This window comes from Tupaia chinensis, unplaced genomic scaffold (genome assembly GCF_000334495.1).
Source record: "Tupaia chinensis unplaced genomic scaffold, TupChi_1.0 Scaffold000067_1, whole genome shotgun sequence".
Taxonomy (NCBI): Eukaryota; Metazoa; Chordata; class Mammalia; order Scandentia; family Tupaiidae; genus Tupaia; species Tupaia belangeri.
In genome coordinates this window covers 5,371,045-5,381,289 of record NW_006159526.1, presented here as the reverse complement: position 1 = coordinate 5,381,289, position 10,245 = coordinate 5,371,045, and the positions used below count along the sequence as shown (strand labels likewise).

At 55.3% G+C, this 10,245-nt stretch overlaps 1 protein-coding gene across 2 annotated transcripts in view; it reads left to right on the top strand.

Moving 5' to 3' along the window:
• The first annotated feature begins 63 nt into the window (after positions 1–63).
• The window catches only part of NAPA (NSF attachment protein alpha), a 24,900-nt gene continuing 14,718 nt past the window's right edge, over positions 64–10,245 (top strand). Inside the window, exons 1-2 of one of the 2 annotated variants that reach the window (XM_027767121.1) lie at positions 156–287; positions 8,327–8,439. Coding sequence is in view for 1 of the 2 variants with exons in the window: in XM_006142125.3 (XP_006142187.1) it covers positions 190–287 (98 nt within the window). In the remaining variant the exon portion in view is untranslated. Of the gene's footprint in view, positions 288–8,326; positions 8,440–10,245 lie in introns of both variants that reach the window. The other variant, XM_006142125.3, reaches the window with a different exon arrangement.

Below are 10,245 nucleotides of genomic sequence, written 5' to 3'. Positions count from 1 at the left end.
GGGCAGGGGCCGCGCTCCGAGGCAACTGATTGGTCAGTGCGGCCCTCGTGCCGGTTGGCAGGCGGCGCGCGCCGGTGCGACGTCAACGCAAGCCGCTAAGCTACCCCGACCTGTGTACCGCGGCCCGGCGGTGGCTGAGTCCTCCCAGGGCCCGGGTCGGGCGGTGTGCTGAATACCTCTGCGGCCGCCATGGACAACTCCGGGAAGGAAGCGGAGGCGATGGCGCTGCTGGCTGAGGCGGAGCGCAAAGTGAAGAACTCGCAGTCCTTCTTCTCCGGCCTGTTCGGGTAAGAACCCGGCCGAGAGGTCGGCCGGAACTGAGGCTGAGAGGACGCAGGAGTCGTGGCCTGAGGCGGCGGGGTGGGCACGAAGGTCCCGGGCTGTGGGCACGGAGGGGATTCCGGGCTCGAGGGGGATGCGGTCTCGGACCGCGGAGGGGACACAGGCCGAAGGCCAGAGGGCCCGGGCCGTGGCAGCACGGGTGGAGGAGATGGGTTGAGATGGCCGAAGGGACCTGGGCGGAAGACACGGACACCGAGGCGGGGAAGGGAACCGCGGCTGAAGACGGGCCGAGGGGCCAGAGGAATATGGTCTGAGGCCTTGGAGGGGACCGGCCCGTGGGCACTGACGGAGCCGGGGAGAGCCTCTCCGAGCTCTCCGAGGACCTGTTTGAAGGATCGCGTACCGGTGATGGGGTCTGGGCTGAGGACTCCTGCCCGAGAGCCCGACCTTTACAAGGCCCGCGGCCGTGGGTTTCCGCGGGCCCTGGGTGCCAGGGTGAGGGCTCTGAGACTGGCCGCGGGGCTGAAGTGTGGGCACCTGCTGCCAGTGAGGCCCTGGGAACAGGGATGAGTTGAGATGGCCCGAGCAGGTCTGGGGTGATGAGCAGGACCTGGGAGGCTGGAGACTAAGGGGTTGGGGTGACGAAGCTGGCTCGACCAGCAGGAGGTCCCTCAGGAGTGGGTGGGGGGTCTGAAGGCAGTGGCTCTGGCATGCTGGGAAGAGGCCTATCTTGGGGTAGACATTTCACCTAAAATGTGTCATCTCATAAAAACCTGCTATCCTTTGAAGAAGCTTAGTGGCTTAGTGTCAGAAGCCCAGGTTTGGAATGAGGCTCTGCTGCCTCCTTGGTGACTTTGGGTAGGTGGTGATTCAGTTTCCCTGATAAAGGGGGTCACAAGCAAAGCCTTCCTCTGGGATTGTGTTTAGTGTCAAATGAGAGTGTGTGACGTGCTTAGAATTGAGTTCACACTCAGGTGTTGGCTGTGTTAATGCCACTACCCAGGAGAAGCAGGTTTGGGGGGTACAGGGCTGATAGGGATCCAGGTGAGAGCCCTAGGGGTGGGGCCTGGGAAGGGTCAGAGGAAGGAGAGACAAGGAATCCTAAGAGACAGGAGGGGGAGAGGAGCTGGAAGAGACTAGGCCAGGGCTCCGTGCGGACATTGTCGGGTTGGGGAAAGGGGCAGAAGCAGGAGGGAGCCCAGGAAGACTGGGGAGGCTGTGCTGAAGGAGGGACCTGAGCAGTTCCAGGGGAGGCTGTTGAGACTGAGAGGAGGATCCGGGGAGGCCCGGGAGTTTGTAGAGAGGAAGGACCGGTGGTGGGGGGCAGTCCAGAGAGGCAGATGGTGAATCTGTCTGAGGCTGAAAGGGCACTTTGGAGGGGGGCCTGGGCAAGGAGAAGGCCCTTTGGAGCTGCAGAGGTTGATAAGACTCTAAGTGAATGGATCTGTCAGTGCAAGGAGATGGGACACCATGGAAGGAGTGGCCCCTCGTTGTTTCAGGTTGGACCCTGGGGCAATGCTAAGCCACGCCCATCAAGGTTTTCTGGTAAATAGGGTCCAGGTGACAAGTGAGTTGAGCCCCCAAGGAACCCCAGGACTTGAGGGGTTTTCTGAGCGGAGACAGTACAAAGGTCTAGCACAAAGGGAGATTCTACCTGGAATGAGGGAGGAACCACAATTCAGAGGGATCAGGGATGGCATCTTAGGGGCAAGGCCTCCATCTGGGGGATGAACAGGACCCTGGGGGTGTTTTCTGGTGGAGGGCAGCACTCTAAGCAGAATAAAGGTCTGCAGGTACCTTATGAAGGGTTTTTTTTTTTTTTAAGGTCTATTTAATTTTATTAATTATTTAAAAAATTTGTTATAGGGCGTGTGTGCTCACCAGAGAGAGAGAAACCAAGCCACCAGATCTGGGACTCGAACTGTAGTTGGCCATGTGGGAGTCCAGGACCCAACCACCATGCCACCTACTGGCCCTGCCATATACGGGTTAATCTGACAGGGAGTTCCATGTTAGATCACGACGTTAGAGTGGGCAGAGGGGGAAGGTGAGGCTGGACAAAGAGGAGACTGACAGGGGTGCTGGAGACCACTGAAGATTTTAGTGCAACCCAGTCCTGGGGCAAGGAGCCCAGGTTTGCTTTGTGAGAAGGGCCGCAGCAGCTGGCGTCCAGCAGCTGGTGTCGGGGAGTGCAGACAGGAGGCAGTGGTAGGAACAGCAGTGCTAGTGGAGAGTGCTTGTGTGTTCGATGCTCGCTCTGACTGAGTCACCAAGGCCAGGCACTTAGCCTGCGCTCTCCTATTTAGTCCTCTGAAAACCCTGGGGAAGTAGAGAGAGGGAGGCATACGGAAGTCCACTTGTCCATCCAGACCCACAGTAAGAGGGGGCCTTCAAACCCAGGCCTGGGTGGTCGTAAAGCCCCTACCACTGCCGCTCTGCCCTGCCACAGTCATTTCTCCTGAGGCCTGTGCCCGTTTCTGACACCTTTTACCTTCAGGCAGGATGCTGGCAAACTAGCTGTCTTGGGGAGCTGCCACCTTCTAACTGCTCTCACCCCCATGGCAGTCTCCCTGGACACTGAAAAAAGAGCAGGTGCATTCATCCTGGTCCCGTCCCACTCCAAGAGAAGGAATGGTGGGAAGTGGCCTGGCTGGCCTGTGTGTACCAGAAGACAGCTCCTCCCTGCTGGATCTGGGGTCACCTGTGTTAACCTGTACCCAAGGCCCTTTGTGGCTTCTGGGGACTCGAGAAGGGACCGTTGGGGCTCAGCTTTTCCCTGGTGCATCTCTCTCCAGCTCTGGAAACCTTCCCAAATTGAGAGGTCTGTGCTTGTGACCAAAGGGCCAAGTAGGAGAGCCCTGCCTTGGGCCGGGACGTCCACCTCTGTCCAGTCCTCTCTGCCCACCGTCTGGCTGCTTGTGCTGGTTTGCCATCTTTGCAGGACAGGCTCCTTAGCGCCTCATTACTCCTGGGCTGCCAGACGAGCCAGCAGCCAGTGAAGGCAGTGGCACCAACTGGTTAGTGGAAGATCAACTTGTCCCTGTCCCTCCCTTTGGCGGTGGGGGTGATAGTGGGCTGGGGAGTGGCCCAGACCTCTGCTCTGGAAGCAAAAAGATGGAGATTGCCCAGTGAGACAGAGAGCGAGAGAGGACGGGGTGAGAAAGGACGGGGCAAGTCAGGGTGCTCCTGTCCCTCCTCCTGGCTGTGCCTCACGAATCCAGAGACGTCTTTTTCTATCCTTTGGGAATGTGTAGGTTCTGAATGGCAGTTCTGTTCCGTGGGACTTTTTTTCATCCCTAACAACTCCCAACTGACCCCCAAAAATACAGAATAAAAACTGGTTTTCTCTCAGGTACTAATGTGAACAGGAAGTTCCTTTATCTATTCATTGAAAATCCTAGTAAACTTTGCTTCGTAGGATCCTCCTTCTGTTTTTGTTTGTTTGTTCTGTTTTTAAGAGACAGAAAGCAAGAAATCACCCCCTGGGGGGATGGCCACACTGCAATCTCTTCTCTATTCTCCTTTCAGGATCTTGGACACACATGCACACATGCCCAGCATGAGTTTAAGTTGCCGGGTCCAGGACTCGAACTGCGATTGACTACGTGGGAGTTCAGCGACATAACCATTACACTGTCTGGTCCCCCTATGGTCCTTGTTCTAAGGTGCAAATGAGAGGGTGTGCAGAGGGCAGTGAGAGCACAAGACCTGGCTCCTTAAGTGCACGCTGTCCTAATCATTAGGTGTTGTCACTAGAGGTTGAGCTGGAGGCGCCGGAGAAGGAGAGGTGACGGTGTTCTATACACAGGCAGATGTTGACAAATCAGTTCCTGTTTGAATGCCTGTAGGTAGTGGGATCCCTAGAGGGCAGGCTTTTGTGAGGGAGGACTTGCTGCCAGGGCCGGGATGGGGCCCCACCCTGGACAGGGCCCATCCACGGTCTTAGCCGAGCCTGGTGTGGGCACAGCTTCTGGCCTGGCTCCAGACCACTGCCCATGTGCAGAGCATGCAGCAGCCCCTGGGGCCATTTCCAAATCACGGTGCCTGACGACTGCCAATATCCACAACCCCAACCTTGGCGACAGTCTCAGCCGTCTGTCCTGAGGGCACACGAGGCTTCTGGGGAATCCAGTACTCCTGGCTTTCTCTAGCACGGGGCTCTGCTGCCTGGTCCTGATCTGGGAGGAACAGTCCCCTGTCACATGTACTGGCGGGGTGGGGTTACCGAGAAGCAAAGGTCTTTCCAGATGTCTTTTATGAAAAGGAAACACTTCATTTGTGGCTGTGAAGTGTACCCTGTGGGTACAGAGGGGCATCAGTAAGAGAAACAGTAGCATCCAGGCCGGGGGCTTTGGGGGCAGGGGGGTTCAGGCCCTGAGGGAGGGCAGTGGGCCACAAGTAAGTACTGTCAGTGTCAGGCGAGGGGAGGCGGCGGAAGCCCAGGCTCTGCGGATGCCGAAGGCTGCGACCAGAGCTAACCTGGAGGAGAGGAGACAAGCCCACGCTGGGAGAATCTGCTCTGTGGGGCCTGAGTACTGTGATGCCCTCAGTTGCTGTGCCCTTGAGTCATGGCAGGCATGCACCCAGGCACACTGTGGGCACTGCCTGTGAAAACACACGTTTCCAGTAGCCCTGCGAGGCGTGCAGTCTTCTTCCCCGGTATGGATGAATAAACCGAGTCAGTGAGTTGGGAGCTGGTGTTTGAATCCAGGCCTGTCTGACTATGGTCAGCAATTTTTCTGACCAATGACTCTGTGATTCTCGTTTCTTTTTCCTTTTTTACTATTTTTTAAAGAGATTTTTGCTATAGGGTGTGTGTGCTCGCCAGAAAGACAGAAACTGAGATGTCACCCCTTCCCCCCCAGGGAGAATGGTCGCTCTACAGTCCCTTCTCCTCCATTCTCCTCTTGAGATTCTGGGCACGTGTGTATATGCGCCTGGTGTGTTTTAAGCCTCTGGGTCCAGGACTCGAACCACAGTCAACTACATGGAAGTCCAGTGATGTAGCCATAATGCCATCTGCTGGCCCCTCTGATTACCTTTTTTTTGGGGGGGGGGGAGTTTTTCCCTATAGGGCACGTGCACTTGCCAGACAGACAGAGAGAGAGAGACAGAAAGCGAGAAATCTCCCCCCAAGGGGGGATGGCCACGCCGCAATCCCTTCTCCTCCATTCTCCTCTTGGGATCTTGGGCACACACACACATGTGCCTGGCATGAGTTTAAGCCACCGGGTCCAGGACACGAACTGCGGTTGACTACGTGGCAGTCCAGCAACATAGACATTAAGCCCATTGCTGGTACCACCATTTTTGAATGGGTGATGCCCCTTTGGGTGTGTTGCTTCTTCCTTACACGATACTAACCCCTTGAGCACCTAGTCTGTGTCACTGTCTGTGCCCAGTGTTGAGTATTGTCATCTCTGATCTTCACAACTAATCTTCTAAATTAATCAAGTCTAATGTAAGCTCCTCCACGGTCAGGTTCTTGGTCTCTGTTTTACAGGTCAAGAAACAGGCTCAAGAATGACTAGCCTAAGGTCGCACACTTAGAAAGTGCCTGGAATGAATTTTAGCCCAAGTCTCTCCACTCCAAAGTCAGTTCTCTTTCTACTTGCCTTGCTCATATAGGTGGGTCACAAGAGGGTCCTGGTGGTTTCAGAGCAGGGCAGTTAGTATGGCATCATTCTAGTGGCATTGTTACCAGGGCCTGTGCACACGCAGAGGGGAGAAAGGATGGCAGAATGGTGTCTGGGTCCTGCCGTGGGGCACTCGGACCCCAGTAGGTGCAGTGCAGCTCCATGCAGATCCCAGGGCAGTGAGAGGCTCACCACTCGCAGGTGTTACGGGTAGGAGCCTTCAGCTCCGGTGCAGTCAGTGGCGTAGCAAGGGTGGTGGCCGCCCGCCCTGTGCGAGGGTAACGCTCACCCAGGCAGCCTTTGCTTTTTCTAGCCTGCCGCCTGCCTGGTGGACTGTACCGTGGGCTCAGTGGGGGCAGGTGTAAGCTTCCTTGCCAGGAAGCTCAGCAGCTGCGGAGAGCAGTGCACTTGTCCTTCAAGGAAACCTGAGCAGGGTAGGGGCCTGCTGTCCAGTGGAGGGGTGGTGTAGGCAGGCCCCTCATCTGCCACCAGCCTTGTTTTCCAGAGAGCTCTTGGACATCAAGTGAATTAGAGGCAGGAGCAGGACTGGGTCCCCAGGCCCTTTTCCAACCCAGCTACTTCCTGGGCTAGGTCTTCCTTACCCTCCAGCTTCCTCTGGGAGGCAGGGGTAATCCCAGAGGGCTCTCAAGTGGCACTGTCAGCGCCTTGAGGGGGGTACTGCTGGGCAGGCAGCCATAGTGCAGGCAGAACGATGACAGCCCCAGCATAGAGCCGGTAAGGACAGGCCAACCGCTAGGTCCCTCTTGTCGAGGGCATGGACTTCACAGACAGAGCCCTTGACTTAAAAAGTCCTAGGCTGTGGACTTAAGAGGGATGGGGGGAGAGCGTCTAGGACCCCAAATGAGAAGTTGCTCCATCTGCCCTGCCTTTTGAGGTGCTTCAGGACCTGTGGGTAGATGTGGGCAGATAGCACATTTCTGGGAGCCAGGAAGTGCCCAGGGGATGGAGGAAGTGGAAAAGGAGGCAGAGACTCTGCCCTGCAGAGCCCCCTGGCCCAGGCCCCACCAGGCGTCTGTGCATTCCTGGCAGCATCACCCCCTCCATATGGCAGTCGCTGGAGGTTGGTGGCTATGCCTGGGAGACCTGAGACTGCTTCCTCCGCCTTGGGAGGGAGAGAGAGCGAAGCGAGTGGGTAATTATAGACAGCCCTGCACCAGGCCGGCCCAAACCAGTTCCCTCTCTTCCAGGCCTGGCTCTGAGCCGTGGGATGGAAGAGTGAAGCAGAGGCAGCTTGGGGGAGGCCAGTCGGGGAGGAACAGTCAGCTGTCACATGTGCTACCACCGGGCCCTTTAGGAGAGGAGACCCAGCTAGGTTTCCTAGATCTTGTGCAGGAGGCAGAGGGAGAGGGCCAGTTTCCTCCCCTCAGAGAGTTTGCGGTTGTTGGGAGGCCACTGATGATGGGTGACAGGAGCGCTCCTCCTGTAGTAAACCTCGTGGATTTAGTGTGCTGACAGTTTGGCAGCGCAGTGGAGCTGGGGCTTCTTCCTCCTGGTCCCTCCTTCCAGCTCGGTTCCTGCACTCCAGTACCGAGGCTGTCCTGGCCCACTTCTCTGCCTTGAACTTGCTGAGCTTGTTTTCTGCCGTGACCACTGCCTGGATGCACTGCCCTCTTTCCATGCACGGTTCCTTAGTCATCACTGAGGGCTGGGCACGACCTCACACCCGCCAGAGCAGCTCTTGCTGACCTGCATAGGGCCCCTCCTCCCCGGTCCCTGGAGTGCCCGATCACTCTGAAATTGCCTTGGTGACTTCTAGCTCAGCAGGGGCAGGCCCTTCTCCGTGTTTACTGCTGTTCTCTCCAGTGCCTGGCACATGGACACATTCAGGTAGCTGTTTGCCAGGTGAATATAAACATCTGTTTGGCTTCAGGACCTGCCAGTGAGCTCTAAGCAAATCCATTTCCCCCTTTGGGGATGCCACTCTCATCTCCAGATTCCCCATTGTTCCCTGGCTGCGGCTACACATAGACAATGACCAGAGTGTTCAGGGGCAGCAGGACAGGAGGCAGGCGTTAATCCCTCTGGCTTTTGCACCCCGGGCTGAAATCACTGACCCAGCGTAGGTGGCCCGGCTCAGTGTGATACCCTGGCTTTCAGCCTGGCAGCTGAGAGGCTTTGTGCTTGTGCCTGCCGGGTTGTTCCACTGAGCCAAGCACGCCCACGGCGCTCACTGCCATTGTCCAGCCCCGGCTGTGGGCCTCCAGGCGCGGCAAGCCATTGGGGCCTATCCAGGATCCTGTGCTTGCTCAGAGACTGTCAGGCTGGACAGGAATTAGTTGGACCCATGGAGAAGAGAGGGTGAGCTGTAAGCAAGGGCTGTGGATGTGGCCCGGTGAGAGAACATTCCAGGGAAGGTCCTGCTGAGGGCTTTTTTTTTTTTTTTTCAGCCAGGTCCCAAAAGATGTTTCTGCCAGAAGCTTGTGAGCATTTCTCGAAAATCCCTCCACAGCCAGGAGTGGGCTCTGAAGAAGTCACTCCAGACCGAGACCCCAGGCCCAGGGTGTGTTGGGCTGGCTGGGGTGAGCGTGGGGGCAAGCAGGACCAGAGTAGTGAGTGTGGGCAGGTGCACATGTGGGCAGGTCACATTGCTCAGGTCAGGGACAGCAGAGGGTGGAGGACAACATCAGCACAGCCCTAGAAAGCCTCTGCACCCTGGACGGCCTCTCTGCCCACCCAGGGAGTATTTGCCCTCTGGTGTTGCCGACCTAGGATGGCACTAGTGGCTGATTTCCAGGTGGTTGGTCTCAGGCAGCTTTCCCAAACTCACCTGATCATCTGAATCACCTGGATCCCCCTAAATCACAATTGTTAAAAATCTCAATTCAAAAAAAAGAGATTAAAAAAATTAAAAAAAAAAAAGGGACCAGCAGTTGGTGTAATGGCTATGTCGCTGGACTCCCATGTGATCGACCATGGTTCGAGTCCCAAACCCAGTGGCTTAAACTCACACTGGGTGCATGTGCGTGCGTGCCCAAGTCCCCGAGAGGAGAATAGAGGAGGAGGGATTGTGGCGTGGCCTTCCCCCCGGGGGGTTGATTTCTTGCTTTCTGTCTCTCTTTCTGGTGAGCACTCACGCCCTATAGCAAAAACCTCTCAAAAACAAACAAACAAACAAATAAAAAAACAAGATTAAAAATCTCAATTCCAGGCCCACCTGGAGTTGCTGAGTAGACTTTCAGGGGAGGTGGCTGGGGGGAGGGCTCTGGTTTGATACTGTAGAGAGCCCTTCACATAGTTCAGAGGGATGAATAGTCAGGGAAGGAGGGCTGGGAACCCTGCCCCCTACTTATCTTCAAGGCATCTGTGGCTGGTAGCAAGTTTCCAGGCATAGTAGTGGGCCATTTGACACAAGGGTGAAGAGGGACGGTGAGAATTACCTGTGCACTTTAGTTGAGAAAACTCCCTTTTTTTTTCCTTCAAACAAAGAAAATATTGGTTATGTCAGTGAAGAGAGAATCTGAACCCCTTTTGGCATGACTCCTGAGTGTATAGATTTTATTATTCTCCTGGTTATGTGGGAGATGGGAGTTTGAACAGTTGTGAAGACCACAGACCTTGTGGGCCAGGCCTGGCTTGATCACTGGGGTAGAAGGACAGAAGGACATGGCAGGGACTTTGGAGTTTGAAGTACTAATGAAGGGACCCCAAGTCAGAAAGAGTTTTTAAAGTAACACTTGCAGGTCAAGAAGCCAGTGTAAAGTTTCCCAAGAAAGATACCCTTTATTTAAAAAAAGAAAAAACCAAAAAACAAGAAAATACTACTCCTGAGGCCAGCAGGTGGCATGGTAGTTAAGGTGCTATATTCCCACATGAATGACCATGGTTCCTTGAAAATCATGCCAGATGCATGTGTGCCCAAAATTCCAGGAGGAGAATGAAGGAAGGGGATTGCACCCCCCCTGGGAGGGGGTGGTTTTTCACCTTCTTTCTCTCTGTCTCTCTGGTGAGCAAAAACCTAATTAAAAAAAGAAAAGTACTCCCCTACATTTTCCAGGGCCCTACTGTTGCACAAGAAGTTTTCTTTCTTTCTTTCTTTCTTTCTTTCTTTTTTTTTTTTTTTTTTGAGAGGTTTTTGCCATAGGGCGCATGTGCTCGCCAGAAAGACAGAGAGAGAAAGCGAGAAATCACCCCCCAGGGAGGATGGCCACGCTGCAATCCCTTCTCCATTCTCCTCTCGGGATCTAGGGCACACACGCATATGCGCCTGGCGTGAGTTTAAGTCACCAGGTCTGGGACTCGAACCGCAGTCGACTACATGGGAGTCCAGTGACATAGCCATTATGCTAACTGCTGGTCCCTTTTTCTT